The sequence below is a fragment of the Ochotona curzoniae genome, unplaced genomic scaffold (assembly GCF_017591425.1).
Source record: "Ochotona curzoniae isolate NIBS_2020 unplaced genomic scaffold, NIBS_Ocur_1.0 contig_4064, whole genome shotgun sequence".
Lineage (NCBI taxonomy): Eukaryota > Metazoa > Chordata > Mammalia > Lagomorpha > Ochotonidae > Ochotona > Ochotona curzoniae.
In genome coordinates, this window is record NW_024466107.1 from 1,245,088 (window position 1) to 1,265,334 (window position 20,247).

The 20,247-nt window shown below is 49.9% G+C and overlaps 1 protein-coding gene across 2 annotated transcripts in view; it reads right to left on the reverse strand.

Moving 5' to 3' along the window:
• Window positions 1-20,247, reverse strand: part of LY86 (lymphocyte antigen 86) — a 54,721-nt gene that overhangs the window by 5,886 nt on the left and 28,588 nt on the right. The window contains exons 3-4 of one of the 2 annotated variants that reach the window (XM_040984025.1): window positions 19,627-19,755; window positions 8,554-8,945 (exon numbers count right to left, since the gene is read on the reverse strand). In XM_040984025.1, the coding sequence (XP_040839959.1) occupies window positions 8,872-8,945; window positions 19,627-19,755 (203 nt within the window). In that variant the 3' untranslated portion in view covers window positions 8,554-8,871. Of the gene's footprint in view, window positions 1-8,553; window positions 8,946-19,626; window positions 19,756-20,247 lie in introns of those variants that run through there. The other variant, XM_040984023.1, reaches the window with a different exon arrangement.

Here is a 20,247-nt window from a genome sequence, read left to right on the forward strand (position 1 = left end):
GCTGGAATCTGTCTTTAGGGATCTTCAAGCACAAGCAGGGAGATGTGATGGCTAGCTAAACAAGAGGGGTATCTACAGCAGGTGTTCAGTCTGAGGGTGGCCCAGGCCCATCTTCCATACCAGAGGACCAGCGTTCATTTCCCGGCTCTTGTGCCTGATTTCAGCTTCCTGCCAAAGCAGACGCTGGAATGCAGCAGCGATGGCTCAGCCACCTGGCTTCCTGTCACCCAGAGGGGAGCCCTAGGTTGAATTCCTGACTCTCAGCTTCAACCTTGGCCCAGCCCTAGCCGTGACAACCATTCTGGGGAGTGAACCAGAGGATGGCAGCTCTCTGCCTTTCAGGTACATGGTGCCTAAGAGATGCAGGGGGGAGGAGGCCTGCGTGAAGTTCGTTCATTAGTGCTGCGCTTTGCACAACCTGAGAACGCATGCTGCAACTTATGGTGCCCTAACAGGTGTGTAGCCCAGCAGCCCTTGGTGCCCTAACAGGTGTGTAGCCCAGCAGCCCAGTGGTGCCCTAACAGGTGTGTAGCCCAGCAGCCCAGTGGTGCCCTAACAGGTGTGTAGCCCAGCAGCCCTTGGTGCCCTAACAGGTGTGTAGCCCAGCAGCCCAGTGGTGCCCTAACAGGTGTATTGCCCAGCAGCCCAGCACCAGGACATGTTTTCTTCAGGGATGTTGTCTCTTCCCCAATTGAATACTCTCTGATCCACACCGAGATAACCAGAGACTGCTGGCCAATCTGTTCTGGTAACAGATGGTTTCATTCCAACTGCCCAGTCTCCTGGAGCCGCCCACTTTCTGTCTACCTTCCAGCCTTCCCACAGAGTCTAGGAGTCTTATGTGCCCCATTGAAACTCCCCTTGCTTTTGGTGGCTGGCATGGAGTCTTTGCAGCCTGCAATCCAAAGATGTGTCTACGGTGGGCATGATCTGCTCAAGATCACGCGCTGTCTTGGGAATCCAGCAGCGGAATGAGAACAGAGCACAAGAGTGAGGACTGTGTTGGCCAGTCTTTAGCTGGTCTGGCTGCATTCCCTTGGATATGTTCTATACACACTTTGTGCTTTCGCATATTGCTGCACAATGGTACAATGTGAACAAAAGATAGAGCAGAGTTCAACGCTTAGCTCTTCTGCTCATGCGTCATTGGCGCTGATGGGAAATTCGCTTAGCTCTTCTGAGACTCTGTTCCTGTACTTGTCAATTAGAGCAACTAAGACCTTAGAGACCTTGTGCATAACAGCACACAAGAGCCCCCAGAAAGAGCACTGACAGCGGCTGTGAGCTGGGCTGCTGCTTGCCAGGAAGAAGAGGCAGCAGTGCGTGCTCACTCCGTGCATTCAGAAGTGCACAGACCAGCAGCGAGCAAGGGCAGTGTTTTGTCAGTGTCTTTATTTGCTTTGTTAAAAGTTTCCATTTTGGAAAATGGGTGTGCTCCTTCAAGAACACATTTGAAAGAGCTTTAACACCCCTAGACTTCCCAAGCTCTTCGCTGCAGCAGCTCCTATCCTGGATTGGGGCTTTTCACGAAACTGGCCTGTGCGCTTGACAGCTCACCCAGAGCTTCTTAGGGGCCCATGAGATTCTGGAGAGCAGCGGCAAGAAACTCTGCAAGCTATTTCCTTTTTTTTTTTTTTAACCTGATGAAGCCACATCCCAAATTAAATTCTTGCTTCTTCCTTTCTCAGCTCTGCTCTGAGACTCCTTTAATTAACATCCTCACACTTGAGCGCTATAAAAAGAATAGGGTTTGCACCCATTTCTTCCTTCCCCTCAGTTGAAATCTTCAAGTTTTTAGAGATTTTTATTTATTCATTCCTATTTATTTGCATGGCAGGGATTAAGAAGAGACAGAGTAGCAGAGCTCTGACGTGTCGGTTGACTCCTCAGATGCCTGAAACCATCAGGGCCGGACCCGATGACGCCAAGAGACGCGGGACCCCGCTCAGGACCCCACTCAGGACCCCACCCACCACAGGGCGCAAGGGACCCAAGGGCTTGAGCCAGTACCTGCCCTCTTCCATGGTGTGCATTCACAAGAGGCCAGAAGCAGAGCTGGGCTTGAACCAACGCGCTCTGACATGGGATGCGGGGATCCTAAGCAATGCCTTCACTGCTGTGCCCAATGCCCACTCGTACCAGTAGGTTCCAGAAAATCATCTCCTGGGTTCGAACACATGAAGTGATTTCTGAAAATTGGATTTTTTTTTTTGCTCCAGACTATGTGGTGATCTCATTGCATCTTTCAGGAAGAAATAGAAGACTTGAGTCTTGCTCTGCCCCATCTTGGTTCTCAGGAACCAGTCTCAGTGTTGGCGTGGGAGAGTTTGCTGGCTGCATGAGCCGTTGTGTAAGCAGTCAACCCCTCTCCTCGCCCTGGCTGGCTCTCCCTGGATTTCCTTCCAAATTCATTGTAAAAATCACATCAATACTTAGTCTAGTTATTAGGGCACTTGACAATACGTTTACATAGCTTGTGATGACTAGGCCAATCGGTGTATCTTTAACGAAATCATTTTTCTCTTTAAATTATCATATATTCAACCAATCTTCCCAGTTTTAGGAAGACTCCACAGGTTACTAGCCCTCTGCAAAGGACAATGGGATAGCACACACACACACTCTCCACACAACACACAAAGAGGCCTGAGGCCAGCATTGGGCACGGTGGAGTCCTGGCTCCACTTGCTTTACAATTTCCTGTTGCTGTGCACCTTAGTGGGTACCAAGTAGTGGTCCAGGTCTGCAGGTTCCTGCCATCCCGTGGGGGACTTAGTTTGAGTTCCAACCTGTTGGCTCAGGTCTGGGCCACGCCTGGCTGTTCTGTGCAGCTGGAGAGTGAGCCAGCAAAACTGGAGATCTCTCAGCATTTCAAGTAAAATTAAATAAGTTATTTTAAGAAAGTAATCAACATTTGCTCAGCATTTTGAATCTCTCTCTCAGCCTTTGGGCCCAGGGAAGGGGTGGGAATGTGGGGAGGGGATTAATTATCCCCGAGGGTTTTGAGAAATGATCCAAGTGAAAGTTGTATCTATTTACGTGTGCAATGTGGCTAACACACACATCCCTATGTTATCGTTACCAGTTTTCTGTGTGGTGAGAACGGTTGAGGTCCACTTTGCGACAAGGTTCAAGTTTATCAGGCTTATAAACTCTCACCATGCTGTACACCCGCTTGTCTCTTAGGGCCCTCAGTCAAGTAACATGAACTTGTCACAGAGGGGATTCTCATCAGAGTGTGCCCTGCTCTTGGGTGACTGTGGCTGTCCTTGACCCTGGCTCCCATGTCTGCGCACGGGGTCACTGTGTTCTTGGGGTGACTGTGGCTGTCCTTGACCCTGGCTCCCATGTCTGTGCACAGGGTCACCGTGTCCTTGAAACAGTTCCTCAAACCCTGTAGAATCACAGCTGTGCTCCAGCTCATAACAGACTCTGAAGAGTTCAGGTCACTCTGCCTCCCCCTGAGTGATCTGAGTTTTTGGCCATCTCAGCCTCAGAATCTCTGTTCCAGTAGGCTTATGAGGGGTTCTTCATCATCTTTCAGTACCTAGAGATACATAGCATTATGTTCAACGTGAGAACATTCATGGTGAATGTATAATGCATCCTTTGAGGAAGCATTATATAACAGTTCTTCTAACATGATTCATTTATGGGCCTCGCCAAGCACTAAGAGATGGCTCATGACCTCTTATTGAGAAAATCCCATAAAGGACTCATTGCCATCCTAACCTGTGTTCTTGCCAGTAGTAATTCTCCTACGGAAGTGGTATTATTGAATTGTCGCCCAATAGTTTCCCCTCTGGGTAGGGGACCTGCCCTACAGCCTTTACTTTATGGGTCTGGGAATGGCTGACGGTAACGACCCAGCAAGGGAAACCCTTGCCAGGCAGTGACATGATCAAACAGAAAGACTCATCTTGCCTCAGGTACCCAAACAAGGGCATCTCCTCTGACAGTCACAGAACTGTTGGGTTCCCATGAAGGCGTTGTCATTGAAAGCATGTGGAATTTGAACTTGAATTACACACAATAAGCTGGGTTCTATACTTACCATGGAGTTCACGGAGAGGTCAGACGGGGTGTGTTGGTTGGCTGATTGGGGCTTCTTTAGGCTTCTGAATGGCTCTCAGAAAAATGTTTATGACTAATTCAGAAACTGCGGACATGGGGTTGGGGCTGTGGTGTAGTATCGTTAAGCTGCTGTCTGCAGGGCCAGCATTCCACACTGGCACCAGGTTGAGATCTGGCTGCTCTACTTCTGATCCAGCTCCTTGCTAATAAGCTTGGGAGCAGCAGAGGGTGGTCCAAGCATCTGGGTCTCTCCCATTCATGTGGGAAGTCCAGGAGAAGCTCCTGGCTTCTGGCTTTAAATCAGCCCAGCTCTAGCCTTTGCAGCAATCCAGGGAATGAACTGGAGGATGGAAGATGTCTCCTTCTGTTTCTCCTCTCTCTCTCTGCCTTTCAAATAGATCAATGTTTAAAAAGAAAAGAAGTTGTGAATGTGCCTCCTTATGTGTTAACAGGAGCTGTGCAGTTGTGATTAAGTAGAGGGGTTTCAGATGGCGAGATTACCCTGGATTACGTGGGCTGGCCAACTGCCCAAGGGTCCTTGTAGATGGGGGGGGGGGAGGGGAAGGAAGGAACCCAGCTCCACAGATGCGGATTTTCAACATCGGCACCGTGAAAGAACAAGTCTGTGTTGTTGACAGTTGCTAAGTGTGTGGCACAGTGACACTGGGAGACCACCACGGTGACCCTGATTAGGCGAAGAGGGGCCAGATGGTTGGCCTGTGAAGGGGCCAGAATGGATGGCTGGTGTGGGTTTGTCCCCCCCAGTCCCACTCCACTTCGCCTTCCAGGGCCCTCAGAACCAAGACACAACCATGACCCCGATACTGAGAGGGAGAGAGAGCACTGGGATTTAAGGACTGGGCCAGAGTCTGAAACTTACAATACAAACTCAAAATGAGATCAAGATAGATTATAATATATCATAGAGTGAAGGCCAGCGGCTAAGAGGTCAGACCTGTGCAACCGGACTACAGGACAGATGGGCACCTGTGTTCCCAAAGGGGCAGCCACTGCTCAAAAGAGCCCGAAATATGGCCAGTACAATTTTTTTTTTTAAAAGAAGATTTATCTATTTAGTTGAAAAGCAGGTTTACAGAGAGAGGGAGAGACAGAAAGAAGGCGCTTCTCTCTGCTGGTTCACTCCTCAGATGGCTGCAGCGGCAGAAGCCGTGTCAATCCGCAGCCAGGATGAAGGATCTTCTGTCATGTCTCCCATGTGAGTGCAGGGTCCCCAGGACTTGAGCCATTCTCTGCTGCCTTTCCAAGCCCCAGGCAGAGAGTTGGATCAGAACGGGAGCAGCCAGGACAAGAACCAGCACCCATGAGATGTCACAGGCAGTAGCTTTATGTGCTATGCCACAGCTGCAATTTTAAGTTAAAGGGAAATTATTTAAGCACCAGCTTGTGCCTTATGGCCATCATATTGAATAGCGCAGTTCTGGGTCAGTGTTGCGTAAAACCAGTATTATGTGAGTTGCAAAGATAGTTTGAAACTTTCTAGTAGTTAGAGTATAGAAAAGGAAAGGGAAACGCATGAGATAATTGTAATTATTCCTCTGGTGTAACTCAGTCACCAAGCACATCACCACCTCGGCCTCTGGTCTAACTCAGTCACCAAGCACATCAGCACCTCGGCCTCTGGTCTAACTCGGATACTAAGCACATCAGCACCTTGGCCTCTGGTGTAACTCAGTCACCAAGCACATCAGCACCTCGGCCTCTGGTGTAACTTGAGTACCAAGCACATCAGCACCTCGGCCTCTGGTCTAACTCGGGTACTAAGCACATCAGCACCTCGGCCTCTGATGTAACTCAGTCACCAAGCACATCAGCACCTTGGCCTCTGGTGTAACTCGGGTACCAAGCACATCAGCACCTCAGTCTGGACGTAGTGCCAAAAAATGGTGAAATATTTACATTTTAAATCTCTCTTTTATATGACTTCCTCCCAGATCCTGTGTGTGAGCGTGGCACGCAGGGCAGCCGCCTGTCCGGTGGCTCAGACTCTGCATGAGAGGCCTGTGTCGGGGATGCCAAGTTCCAGGGAACAGATCTGTCCTGACTCCAGCTTTGTGCTACTTCCCGCTCTGGGATGTGGCAAGGTGGCTCAGCAGTGTGTCCCTGCCCACCATGTGGGAGACCCTGAAGGAGTTGTCAGCTCCTGGCGTGGCCTGGTCCAGCCCTGGTCACTGTGGACATCCAGGGGATGGACTGACCAGCAGGTGGGAGCTCTCTCCCTACCTCCCCAGTACAATTCATTAAGGAGAAACACAAGTTTATTTTGGTGCTTTTTTTGTGCTTCAACTTAATATTGTATCTGTTCTTTTCTTCCCGCCAACGTTTTTGAAGTCCACGCGTGGCTTCTCCATAGTGGCCTCTCTCTGTGAACTTCTGGGACCCTGACTGGAGCACATCTCATTTTGGATCGACTAGATTCTTAACACTCAGGAGTCCAAGCTGAGTAGGGATCTAATGGCGTGAAGCCACGGATGAAGATGTGGACCCAGAACTGCAAATGCATTCCTCCTGCATGGTCTGCTGGTCGCTGCGGTCTCACTGCTGCCCGAGACACACCCAACTTCTAGCAGGAAGGAAAAATAACCGATAACTCCTGGCAGGAAGGAAATAATACGTTTTTTTTTTTCTCCCTGCTAACCTCTCCCAAGCTATGCCTAAATTCCCGTGGACAAACCCTTACTAGAAATCTCAAAAGGCAATGTGTAGATTGACAGACTGGAGTCTCAGCAAGGCAGAAGCTGGTGGTGGGAAGGGGGAGCGAAGCATTGGACTTGCTCTGCAAGAACACGGACAGCCATAGGACACAGCAGCATGATTGGAAATGCTAAACAGAACCTACCGTGGACTGCATGGCCCAGACTTGGGGAGTGCCTGGCCACACAGCAGAACCCTTGGGATGTTTAGTTTGTTAAAATGCAAATGCCGGTGACTTTGAGGTCACACTGAGCTGAGATGGGGGAGCTGAGAGTGGATCTTATTAATTAGCTTCCTAAAAGATCATTACGTGGCCATGTATGAGGTGCCTGAGCTAGGTTTAAAAAATTCCATTACAAGCCAAGGACTTTCAAAGAAGCTTATATTGTATTTGAAAATGAAATTCGCTTGTGGTCCTAGATCATCACTAGTCTTTAACAAGCAGGACTCAACTCAGAAAAGAATGGAATGAATGAAAGAAGCGGAAGAGAGGAGTTGAAAGGTTTCCAGCACAGAGATGAGAATTGCTAACCGCCTCGATGCGATTACTGAGTGCTGCGTGCACACACTGAATCACTGTCCTCAGTCAATATCAGGGTGCGGGGAAACGTTCATGCAAAACGGAATCAAAAAGTAAGCTTATTTTGGGGCCAACCACTTTGAAATACATGTGTTTTTTTTCCATAATATTTATTTTAAGGAGCATGTTGAAGATTAATTTCCAATTTCTTGCAGCACCAAAATAAACTTATATTTTAATTGCATTTAATCACACTTGTGGAATTATATCAACACAATTACCAAGTATTCCCATTTGTGCAATAATGTGAATAAAAATATGTACTGATACTAAAAGCAAAGAAATGGCCTGACGTTAAGGTGCAACTTCGACATGTTACTGGAACATTTACAAAGGCGCTTGAATTGGCGGATGGAAGGAAAAAGCTCTTTTAACAGGCGTGCATCTCATTCCATTTTGTCCAGCAAGAAGCAGGCCTCTGCCTTGGTCCTTGTTGGGCCTCTCTCTGGTGGACACTCGCTCCAAGTCTGTTGTAGGTGGTTCATGAGTGAGTAGGAGGTTCTGCTAACGTGGTAAATAAGCCGCTGATTTTGCTGATCCACCACAACTTAGCAACAGCAGCAAGACCTGTCCGGTGGGAAGTCCTAATGTGTGCAGACAGGGAATGAAGTATGAGGGCGCTCAGAATGCTCAACTCCACCAGGAAATCCAGCGGGGCTCTCTCCAGGAGATGCCAGGGGCCAGGGAGGCACCATCCTGCCAGCCACAGAGCGTGCTCAGGCTCCCACGAGAGCCCTCTCCAAAGGAAAACAGTCTTGTACTTCTAAGTGTCAAGGGCACTTGACTGTTCTCCACGTGCTTTGCTAAGAGGCAGACTTCCAGCCTGACCCGGGTGAGGACTTGTGGACCAGAACCCTTGCTTGAGAAATCTCTCATTGGCTCTGCAGAGATACCACCAATAATTGCTTACGGAATGCCTCCTGTGTGCCAAACACCATGCTCAGGGCTCTGCGTACGTAACCCCATTTCATCCTATGATAATTCCATACAGTTGCTCCGTCTTCCTTCTTATACAGAGGAGGACTGAATCTCAAGAGGCTAAGTGACTTGCCCAGTTCACACAGGTGCGAGAGTGAAGGTCTGGTTCCATTTGGCTCCGACCTCAAACCCTGTGTCCTACCCACCAGGTCCTCAGAGTATGTTCACTAACCTTACCCGGGCACTCGTGAGAAATGCACGTTCTCAGGTTTCCTCTGCAGAGACTGAGTCATTGGCTCTGGGAGTGGGCCCAGCACCTGCTTGGATGGCCATGTCCTCAAGCGAATGCACTTGAGAACCACTGGCGTGGGTTAAGCCTCCTGTTCTTCAATGGAAACGCTGCCATGCGGTGAAGCACGAAGCAGCGAATCCTGACAGCGCAACCCTGATTTGGGCAGTTTGCTGTCTGGCCGTGGGGATGACGATGGTAGAAGGAATTGCACAGTTCCCAGGTGGGAGAGAACCATGACTCCCCACAGGGCTGTAGACGCGTCAACGAGGAGAGAAACCAAGACACGTGTCCCCATCTAAGGCGCTCTGTTGTCTGGGCTGTTGGCAGCGATAGATGGAGGGTAGAACCGGAAGCTGGGATTGGAAGAGGCTGAGGATAAATCATACCGACCATCAGAGTAGACAGTCTGAATGACGGCGCCTGCCGTAGCAGGTGGTCTGAAAGGGTCCCGTGAATCAAAGGTGAGCAAACAGGTAAATACCCTCGCGGAGAGGATTCAGCTAAAGCTGCTAGCCCTTCCCCCACTGCAGAAATCAACGACGGCATTTCCGGGCTGCCTCTGCTAATCCACGCGCAGTGAGCGGAAAGCACTGAACAATGAGGCCAGCATTGGAGCAGCCACCGCTGCTGGTGTACCCTCCGCCACTCTCAAGGCCTCGGCACTGTGCCCCTCTAGCAGCGCCTGCCTGGAAGGTGGCTTTGCCAACGCAGTGCAGGGCACACGACACTGTACAGCAACTAGGGGATTTATTCATTTTTTTCAAATCTAGGCAGTCAGCATATTGCAATCCCATGGCACCTCCATTTTCACAGTCCTGGGAGCAGAAGCGTGTCGAAACAGAAGTGGCCAGGAAGGCAGGACATAAGCTGATGTACCTGAGCCGCTGATCTCAGCAGAACTGGAGCAACGAGTCTTGAATAGATGCTACAGTGAGACTGAAAAGATGCTGCAGTAACTGATGCTTGGAGAACTCCCAGGCACAGGTATTCAATAAGAGTCAGGACCGGAAGAGAAGCCCCCAGCCAGTGAAAGGCGGAAGCGGGTGCTCTGTAGTTACAACTTGGACTTGTTGTGGTTATAAAATCATGGAGTATTAGAGTCAAGTCTCTGAACTGTGGTTAGGGACGTCTGCCGTATGGGAAATATCCTATAAGCTTTACACATGGCGCTCAGGGGATCCACTCTGTTGGATATTGAACTTCATCTAATTACTACGCATTCCCCACGTTGGACAAACACGTACAGGAGGAAAGTTAGGATTCAGACAAACCATAAACCAGGGAACAATTTTTTCCTCACACTAACTGATTCTTCATCTTGCCAAAGGTGTCACTGCCATATTTTTTAATGATGTACTTTTAAACGCAATTGAAAATCAGGTCAGCCCTGCTTTTCTGCAGCTTACACCGCACACATAACAAGAAGCATGTCTATCTCTTGTGCATAGTTCATAATGGGCTTTGCTTGCCCTGACCGGTGGCTCCAGTCACACCAGGAGTCAGCAGTTCTTGCAGGGCTGCCTAGCTTCTGCACGGGCTCTAGGATTCTGACATAAAGACAGCTTCTTTCGGTCCTGTCTGCATCTCATTACACTGCACGACGTCAACAAAACTGTCAAAATGCTCAAAAGAGGTGGGTGCTGTGTCACCCTGGGGGCATCCTCACTCCCCAGGGGAACGCATCTGAATCCGGGTGGGTGCTGTGTCATCTCTGGGGATACCCTCAATCCCCAGGGGAGTGTGTCTGAATCCAGGTGGGCGCTGTGTCACCACTGAATCCAGATGGGTGCTGTGTCACCCCTGGGGGCACCCTCACTCCCCAGGGGAGCACATCTGAATCCAGATGGGTGCTGTGTCATCTCTGGGGACACCCTCACTCCCCAGGGGAGCGCGTCTGAATCCTGGCTACTCCACTTCCCATCTGGCTTCCTGCGAATACATCAGGAAGAAGACAGCAGACAATTTAAGTGTTTGAGCTTTTGCCACTTGTGTGGGAGACCCGGACGGAGCGCCCATCTTCTGGTTTCGGTCTGCCCAGCAAGCATTTGTACAGTGAATTGGTGAATGGAGGATCTTTCTCTGTCTCTCTGTCACTCTGCCTTTAAAATAAATAAGATTGGGCCCAAGGATCTGAGCTAAGTGACCAGAGCTCTGCCAGATCTCCCACCCCCAGGGCTCAAAACCATGTAATCATTATTAAAAAAAAAACAATGATTAAAAAAACAAAACTAATCAGATTTTTAACAAAAGAGCCTCTGGCTCACAGATTCCCCTGGTTTGTCATCAGATCCATCACACACATATGTGCACACACGCCATTCAGTCCTCCGTGTCCTTCAATTTCAATTAGTTGGTCAATATAATTGATGACACAATAAAGAAACTGTGAAATTCTGTTACTCATTCAGTGCTTTGAAGCCAAGGTCACTTTGCCTGAGTTGATTTATGCCAGCCAAAAGTCAGAGTTGAACAAAGCAGGTTTAACAGTGGACAACAGCGATGTGTTCATTCTGTTTTACAACCTTAATCGGGATTTAACTTGGTGCCCATAACTACAGGTTTATTTCAGCTGAGACTCCTTAAGATGTATTTTGATTTATTTGAAAGTAAGAGTGATAGAGAGATGGACAGAAAAGGAGAGAGAGAGATCTTTCATTAGCTGGCTCACTCCCTAAAGTGACTGCACAGGCTGAGACCAAGCTGCAGCCAGGAGCTAGGAACTCCCGCAGGTTGTCCACGTAGATGACAAGGGTCCAAGCAGTTGGGTCACCTTGTACTGCTTTCCCAGGTGCACTGGCAGGAGCAGGACTGGACAGGGAATGGCTGGGACTTCACCAGCACTCAGAGGTCGGATGCCGGTATTGTAGGAGGTGGCTGGATACACCTCAACATAGCCCCGCTCCAGCTGATCACCCATTTCAGCATGGCTCCACTCAATATTTTAGATAGCCCAAACAGGAGCCACTGGGTTTCCTCTGTGTACTTTCTTCCCATATTTAATAGGGTGGAGCACATTGTGGAAGGGCTTGTTCTCTCTCAGCAGTGGACACCTCTCTTTCACGTTCAGCAAAGGTCTTACCATCCAAGTTTCCCCTCCAGGGAGCTTAGCAACTTACTTTCATATTCCTGGAGGGGATTCTCCATGGAGCTCACTGAACAGACAGCAGATGCTGAGGGGTGTTGGATTCTTGCTAAATGAGACACTGGAAAGGGCGGTGGGGAACTTGACTCCAGCTAAGCAGGCTGGGAATGTCCATGTGTGTCACCACCAGACTTTGGAAGAAGACCCTGTGTTCACTGATTTGGGATCTATGTATGGGTCAACTTTTTGGCTCTCTAACAAAATACGGGAGTCAGCTAACTCTCCATAAAGAGTCTTATTAGTTCACATTTTTGGAGGCTCAGGTTCAAAGTCAGGCATCTCTGTTGGTCTGGACTGGGTGAGACATAATGATGGAAGAATGGGTCTGGGGGACAGAAACCATGCTGAACAAGAAAGCTGAAGAGAAGGCGTGGCCTAGCTGAGGCTTTCATAAAAGACTCCTCTCATGAGCCCTGTCCTTTGGGGACATGTTCCCCATTGGCTTAAGGACCTTCTGCTAGGCACCTTCTCAGCATCATAATTGGAGTAAATTCCACTCTTTAACACCACTAACTGAAAGCTTTAGTATTGAAAGTCCTGCTTGAGCTTGAGGGCCAAGCTATCACTCATGGGAACAGACCACACCTGACATCCATGGCTAGATGACAGATTACCCTGGAGGGAATGGACATTCTCACGGCTGCTGTTTCTGGAAGGAAGTCAAGTCGTGGGTAGAAAATGAGAGCTGCAAAGGCTGAGCTGAGATGGAGGTAGGAAGCCAGGCAAGGGCAGGACAGGACCACAAAGGAGGCTTCAGGCACTGCTCAGGACTCTGGGGATTCTGAGCAGGAAGGCAGGACGGGAGGAGAGCAGGGCTGGTGGCCTTGAGCTGAGACTGGATCCTCACCTCTGGCCTGTTCCTAAGGACAGCCCTGCAGGTGCTGCACCCTGCCTCGATGTCCCAGGCTAAGAAGAGCAGAGAGAACCACTGTCATGTTTCCGAATGGCTCAGCAAAAGCTTGTAGGTGACGACATAAAGGGGTTGTGTGCACTGAGCGCTGGAGCCCCATGCCCACATGCCTGACCCAGTACCTTTGAGTAGCAGCCCTCTATTTGCACTTGTCATTTTTAGATGCTCTGTGTCACTGCTCTGAGCATCATATTTTGAGAACCACTGACTTGAAATGATGGCCGATGGGATCCCAGGACGACTTGGTTCTGCCCTTGAACTCCTGTCTGTAGTCCTAGAGGAGGGCTGGGAGGAGCTCCCCAGCACAGAGGCTCTGTCTCATTGGGGGTGAACTGGACAGAACCTCCACGCCCACAGAGAGGAATGAGGGAAAAGGCGAACTGTTTGCAAACACAGGACACTTGCGGCCCCACATGCATAGGGCTTTCTTCCACATGAACTGACTGTCCTGCAGCAGCTGGTCGGGTTTTCCTACCAGTTAGTTCAAATCTGACACTGACTGGAGCCACTGCCACCCACAGGTTAAAGGGTCCATCGCACAGGCTGCACTTCTCCCCATGTTGGAGCATTCCCAAAACGCCTTCTCAGCCTTGAAAATTTGCTAGGGTGGCTCGCTGGACCCAGGGAAATCTTGGTGCACCTTTTCTGGCTTATTGTAAAGGAAAGTATAAAACAGACAGAAGAATAAACAGACACAGGGGCCAAGGGATATGGCTCTGAGTGCACTGCCTTCCAGGGACTTCCGGGATGGAGAACCAAGCCTCCGTGGTGTTTATGGAGGCCGCATCAAGCTAATATGAGTTCTTACTTAGTCTCCCGCCCCAGTCCCCTCCTCCAGAGCATGGGGCGCGGCCAAAGGTTCCGAGCTTCCGATCACAGCTTTGTCCTTCTGGTCTAGGTGCCCTTGCGGGAGTCCCTCTCATTGGGGCAACTGTTGCTCTTATCACCCAAGGGACCCTAAGGGGGTTTTGTAGCTCAATGTCAGGAACTAAATTAAAGACAGAATAGCAGAACTAGAGATCTCCAAGTACCATATTACTTGGAAAATTACAATGGTTTAGGAGTTTCCAGGAACCAGGGGCAGGGACCAAGCGTGTATCCCCTATTGTAAATCACAATGCTAACGAGGTCACTAACAGGAGTTTCCCTCCCTTGCAAGGCTAGTACCTGTCAGCTAACACACGGAACGCCCTTGGCTTGGTGCCTGGCGCACCTCAAGTGTGGGGACGATGCCAACAGTTCTTGTAGGATTAGCCTGCCTGGACTAGGACAGCTCCTCAGCCCCGGCTGCACCTTTGACTTGCTCGGTTTGGTTCTGTTGCTCAGAGACAATGCTTGGTTTTGTCTATGGGCTGGTTGTCGGCATCTCCCAAATTTTCAAGGAAGATTACAATGCAGCAGAAATATCATGAGAGTCATACCTGTAAATTGATATCTCCCAGTAATTATATTTTAAAGGGAGAAAGCAGTTTTAATGATCTGTCAATAGCATGTTTTGTTATCTACAATTAATAAATAATACATATTAACGATGTTCTTCAATTCAGTGGGACTTGGCTTTTGTTGGTGGGACAATCCATATCTACTTCAAGAAGTTTACTGGAGCGATAGTGTAGTGGTTAAAGTCCTCGCCTTGCACGAGCTGGGATCCTATATGGTCGCCGGTTCTAATCCTGGCGGCCCTGCTTCCCATTCAGCTCTCTGCCCTGTGGCCTGGGAAAGCAGTTGAGGACGGTCCAAAGCTTTGGGACCCTGAACCCGTGTGGGAGACCCAGAAGAGCTCCTGGCTCCTGACTTTGGATTGGCTCAGCTCCTGCCATTGTGGTCACTTGGGGAGTGAACCATCGGAAGGAAGATCTTCTTCTCTGTCTCTCCTTCTCTTTGTATATCTGCCTTTCCAATAAAAATAAATAAATTTTTTTTAAAAAGAAGTTTACTGCAGCTTTGCTCCTTCAAGTTAGCAAACTACAGTTATCAAACACATTCTGTTTGCCCCAATTTAGTCTTGAAAACTGATGGCGAGCCGACGGAGCCAGGATGAAGACATGGAGATCAAGCAAAGCTTTGGAGTCATAACGGCTGAGAGAGAGAGAGACCCTGGCACCACCAGCAATACGGGTGCCTTGGAGCCTGTTTGCCTCCTCTATGTGCCATAGCCTGGGTCTAAAGGGGCCATGCAGGATCCTAGGAATGGGGGGGGGGTCCTTGTCATTCTTTGCAGGATTGATCCAGAGCTTTCTAGCTGATTCCAAAGCTCATGCATGATGACATAGGCTGTGGTTCTCTTTGGAAACCCCTAGATTCACTCTCCACAATGAAAGACTAGCATCCAATTGTGCAACCTTGCAAATCTATCATGAAGGTGAATTGTGCTTGCAACCGCGTTTAACCCCTGAGTGTATGCTCTTCAGAGAATTCTGAGTGTACACTCACGTCACCCATGTGAATTTGAATAAAAACAGGGCCCGGTAGTAAATACTTGTAAAGCACTCTTGTGGGTCACTTGCCAATATGAATATATTTGTTATGTTTTAATAATGTCTTACATCAGCCATTATTTGGCTGAATGATGACTTACCTAATCAACTTTCTATAATTTGAGGGTCTCTCTCCCACATGTTGCCAATCAGACCACACGTGGTGATGCCCAGAGTGGCATGGCTTGTGTGGAATCTGATGTGTCTCTTGCCCTACTTCTGGCTGAGGAAGATGCAGCCATTTTACACCTGTAGGCTCACCCAGGTGCTGCAGCACATGGAAGAGAGGCCAGGCCACGCAGCCCGACTACAAGAGACACTGGACAGAGCGTGCCACCCCTTGTGAACACTAACTGTGCTCAATCCCTGGAGGAAGGAGCTGGGAGTCGCAGGACTGTCACATGTCACACGCTGGCAGCGGCTTTTGTGCTGGGCTTTGGCTGCGTTTCAGTTCTCCCTCACGTGAGTGTGCGTCCCTCCACCCCGCTTCTGGTCTTAACAGCCGTCACTTCTTTGGAACAAAATAATTTCCACTGCAGGCTTGTGGTGGGCTTAAAACATTTCCCAACCTAAGAGGCAACTGGACCCAAGACTCCACTTTCTGTGGATTACATGAGTGCCATTTGCATACTTACTCGTTGGTGTAGCATCTGCAGATCACTTTTCTAATCATTCCACACAGCATGGAATTTCTTGGCCGTTCCCCAAATACCCGCTTCTCAGACTGCCTCTGCGACTGTCAGCCTCTCGTGGCAGTAGAGCAAATAAACCATGTGGGCTGCCCACGTTCAGGAAAGGCAGACATCAGCTTTTGGAGCTGTAAATTGTATTGGACACCTCAACTTGTTCAAGGAAATGTATCTCTTCTGTCCTATTAATCCCATTAAAACTGCACACAGAAGGAAGCAGGCAGTGTGGAGGAACAAGCCCATCTCGCGCTGGTTAGGATCTGATGCGCCTGTGTCTTGGGCTTGACGTACCCATCCGTGCAGTCTTTTGAGGCAGACTGGTATGTCTAGGCTCAGCCCACCACACGCCCACTCACAAATCGAACGGGGACAGTTCTGATTGAGTTTTTCCTTTGTGTCAGCTCCCTTAGACTTGTCTATAGAGACAAGGATGAGCAAGAAATGTTCCTCATTTCAAGGAGTTTAGTGGGGGCGGGGCAGGGATACCAGCAAGCCTTAGCAAGTGCTAGTTCAGGCCCAGTGATGCTGCAATGGGCCTAGGAAGGCAGCAGAAGACATTAGTCCCCTGCCAGACACGTGGGAGTCCAGGACAGACTTCCTGGTTCCTGGCTTCAGCCAGGCCCAGACTGACGTGTGTCATTTAGAAGAGTGAGCCAGTAGGGGGAGCACCTTTCAACCTCGCGCTCTCTCTCTCTTTCTCTCTCTCTCTCTCTCTCTCTCTCTCTCTCTCTCTCTCTCTCTCTCAATAGAATACAACTGTAGCTGAGATACTCACTACCCAACAACCCGGAGTGTTACATGGGGGAACTAGAGGTGGTCCCTGGCTCCTGGCTTCGGATCAGCTCAACTCAGCTCAGCTCTGGCCACTGTGGCCACTTGGGGAGTGAGCCAGCAGATGGGGGATTTTTCTGTGTCTCCTCCTCTCTGTAAATCTGAATTTCCAACAAAAATAAATAAATCTTAAAAAAAAAGAACCGCAACTACTTCACAGAGACAATGACTGTTGAAGTCCCTGGCAAGATGGGGGTGGGCAGCACTCGGGGGTCGGTATTTGAGAAGATGGTGCTAGTAGCAGAGCAGGTAAGGGAGAAGGGGCTGAGAGAAAGAGCCTTGAGCTAGGGACTAGAAGGACCAACCACCCAGGGTGCACTCTCTCTTGATAAGCTGGGAGTGCATCCAAGTGTACCTATTTCTACGTTTGGGCTCCAGAACACTTATTTTGGGAAACATTGTAAAAATGAGCAGAAGATTTGAGACAGCTCTGTAGATGCTAGCTGTCTGTGATAACCTACAGTTATTGCTTAATTTCTGGCTGAAGGCAAATTTTCTCTTATTCCCCCCACGCCCTCCACTGCCGGAGCTGGGTCAGGCTGAGGCTGCGAGCCTGAGACACGACCTGGCTCTCTCACAGCGGTAGGATCTGAGGCATTTCACCATCATGTGCCCTCCCCTGAGGCGAACCAGCAGGAAGTCAGATGGAAAGCAGAGTCCTCCGACATGGGATGTGAATATCTCGAGCAGCTTCTTAAACGCGGTGCCAGACGCCTGTCTCCAACCAAGATATACTGAGCTTTTCCAAAGCATTCCGTAAAATAAGGAACGCGTGCCAACCACCAGCTGGATAGAAATGACGAAGGAGAGAGGCTGAAGAGCCTCTAACAGACTTCCAACAACCTGAAGGCAAATGGGAGCATCGTCACTCACTCATTCCCTTGCGCTGTCCACTGCCCAACAGACTGAAAGCCCCGGGGTGAGCTGTCTCTCTGGGTGACCTGGCCTGCCGTCCGTGCCACCTTCATACGCACATCACACATGGCCACCTGGGCAAGCCATTGCTGGAGGCTCTCGGATCTCCTCTAGCCAATCAAAACGTCCTTGAAGACAGAAACCATTCCTGGGTCATCTTCAAGCTCTGAAAAGCACCCAAAGCGAGTAGGACTTGGTTTCTCCAGGAGGAAGGAAGGAGAGGAAGGCTGCGAGGTCAGCCAGCTCCAGGCAGTAGGCAAGGCTGGAGAGGGGCCGACTCATGGGCAACTGCCCTAGTGGTCTTAATGGATCTCTTAGCAACCAAGCACTGCCTGCTGACTCTTAAGTGAGCTTTTTGGGAAGGAAACAAACGTCTTAATTTGAAACAAACTCAGATCACTGGAAAGCCAGATTTCTTAAAGGAAAAGCCACATTTGCCTGTTCCACTGCTAGTTTTTTGTTCATTCCTTCATTGCTGATTCAGAGTGAGGATGATGGGGGGCCAGCCTGCCTGAGTTCCAGCCATGGGTCCCTGGGTACAGATTCTTAAACTGCTGGAAGAAAATGACTTAGTGAATGGAGCAAGACTTGGTACAAGTGTTTGATGTTGTTGCTTGGCTACTTTCTCTGTGTTGGAGTGGGGTGAGAGACAAGAGAGTTCTTGTTCATTATTATTTTTTTAAATCACTTATTTCTTTGAAAAACAAAGCTACTCGGAGGAAGAGAGACACACGCACACAGAGACACAGAGAGAGACTGTATCTCTCTCTCCCTGTGTGTGCCACACCTGTGAAACCCAGCCTTCCCTCCTGTCCACAGATTCTATACTCCCAAGTTCTGTGTCCGCACAAACAGCCATGCCATCAGAAATACTATAAACATGCACACACCTCCTTCTGTGCTACTGTTTCCTAAGCAAGACACGAGGCCACGATTGCCCAGCGATCGCATTGGAGTAAGTGTTTCAAGCCATCTAGAGCCAATTTAAAGTTGGGAGGAGGGCGTGTGTAGGTCCCACACCAAGGCTGTAAGTTCCGTTTTACGTTTGGGGCTTGCGCCTCTGCAGTTTTGGGTCCTGGCAAAGCCTCCTGGAGCCCATTCCCCCAAAGGTACTGAGAGCACTGTGCTGGGAGTTAAAAAGACAAAGTGGTTCTACTGCTCATTGTCCAGAGCAGGCGCGGATGATAGATGCCAGGGCATTGGGGAAGGCACAGAGCAGTGCCCTAAACCACAGCTGGGGGTGAGCAGGAGAGGCTGAGGCCAGGAGGGGTCCGGCTTTGGCCTGGCAGCTGCAGATTGTGGGCCGAACGCACTGGTTGCCATCTGATTATCGTCTGGGAAACAGTTTTCTTGAATAAACTTCTTTTCTATGCCCTTGGGAAGAGCATTCTGATTCCTTCAAGGTCCCTTGTTTAGAAGAATAACTGGGCCATGCCATATGGAGCAGTGCCTTTTAGCAGTCTAGCTTTCTTGAATGGAGACATCTAGAAGGGGGTGGGTGGGGTATCTGGGGTGTGCGGAGAAGGAGGGCCAAGGGGGCTCCTCCTTGACCTCCAGGGATAGGAAGGAGGAAAGAGAACAGTTGTTGGCAAGGGCAGAGCAGACCTGAGATTGAGGGACTCAGTTGTGGTCTTGGTGAAGAGGCAGATGAGCCAAGCAGGGAGGAGAGGCGGGGCGGCTGCGGGGCAGTGGTCTGTGTTTGCCTACACACGGCAGAAGCCAAGCATTCAATGGCTTGCAGGAGAGGAAGCAGAAGGCATTTCTGCGTCTGTGCATTGAGTCCAGTTCTTGGATGTCCCTGCCAGTAGGAGAAGGCTGGAAAGAAGCTTTGCTCTGTTTCAGAGCCCAACAGTCCACCCAGGAGATGGCTGGGCGGAGGCCTGAAAACACTGACTCTGCATGGCCTGTTCATGTGTGTGTGTCTTACGGGATGGGCCAGACTGTTAGGCTAAGTGAGGATAAGCTTGTCCAAGGTGGAGGTGGTGTGAGCCCCAGTTCTGTGGAAACTGGGGTCCAGGTCTGAGAGGTGAGCTCTGGGACACCCCTCTGGGGGCTCCCGCATGCTGACAGCAAGACAAACACGTACCTCCTTTCCTTCTTCCACAGAAGGAGAACTTGGGGAGATCCTCCTCACAGATGGGGTAGGAGTAGTTCAGAATAGTCACGCCCTTGGAGAGCAGAGTTACGTCCAGGAACAGGTGGCTGATGTCTTCCCCTGAGGGAGAGAGAACAGCTGTTGTTCTCCCGTGTCTCGCTGCCCAGCAGTAGTCACAGCAGCATGGGCTAACGGCCTTCGACGTCTGCTCGTCTGCTGCAGATGGGGGACGTTTTCTGCTTTCTTGGTGAGCAGCATTTAGGCCATGCACCAGGACATCGTGATGATCCTGGTGGTGGTCCTGTCTCAACTTGCCTGTTTTGAGCGGACAGAGTGGAATGGCTGTCTCAACTTCCCTGTTTTGCATGGACAACGCCTTCGCTTTGCTTTGTTAACCTGAGACTAGTTCCCATGATGACGTCTGTGTGTCTGACTTCCGGAACGTTTCTCCCCCTGGGTTGCCCTGGGCATGGCTGAGCTTACCCTCTGTTCATGGTGCCATGGACGTGGCCGAGCCCTCCCTCTGCCCGTGGTGCCATGGATGTGGCCGAGCCCTCCCTCTGCCTGTGGTGCCATGGACGTGGCCGAGCCCTCCCTCTGCCCGTGGTGCCA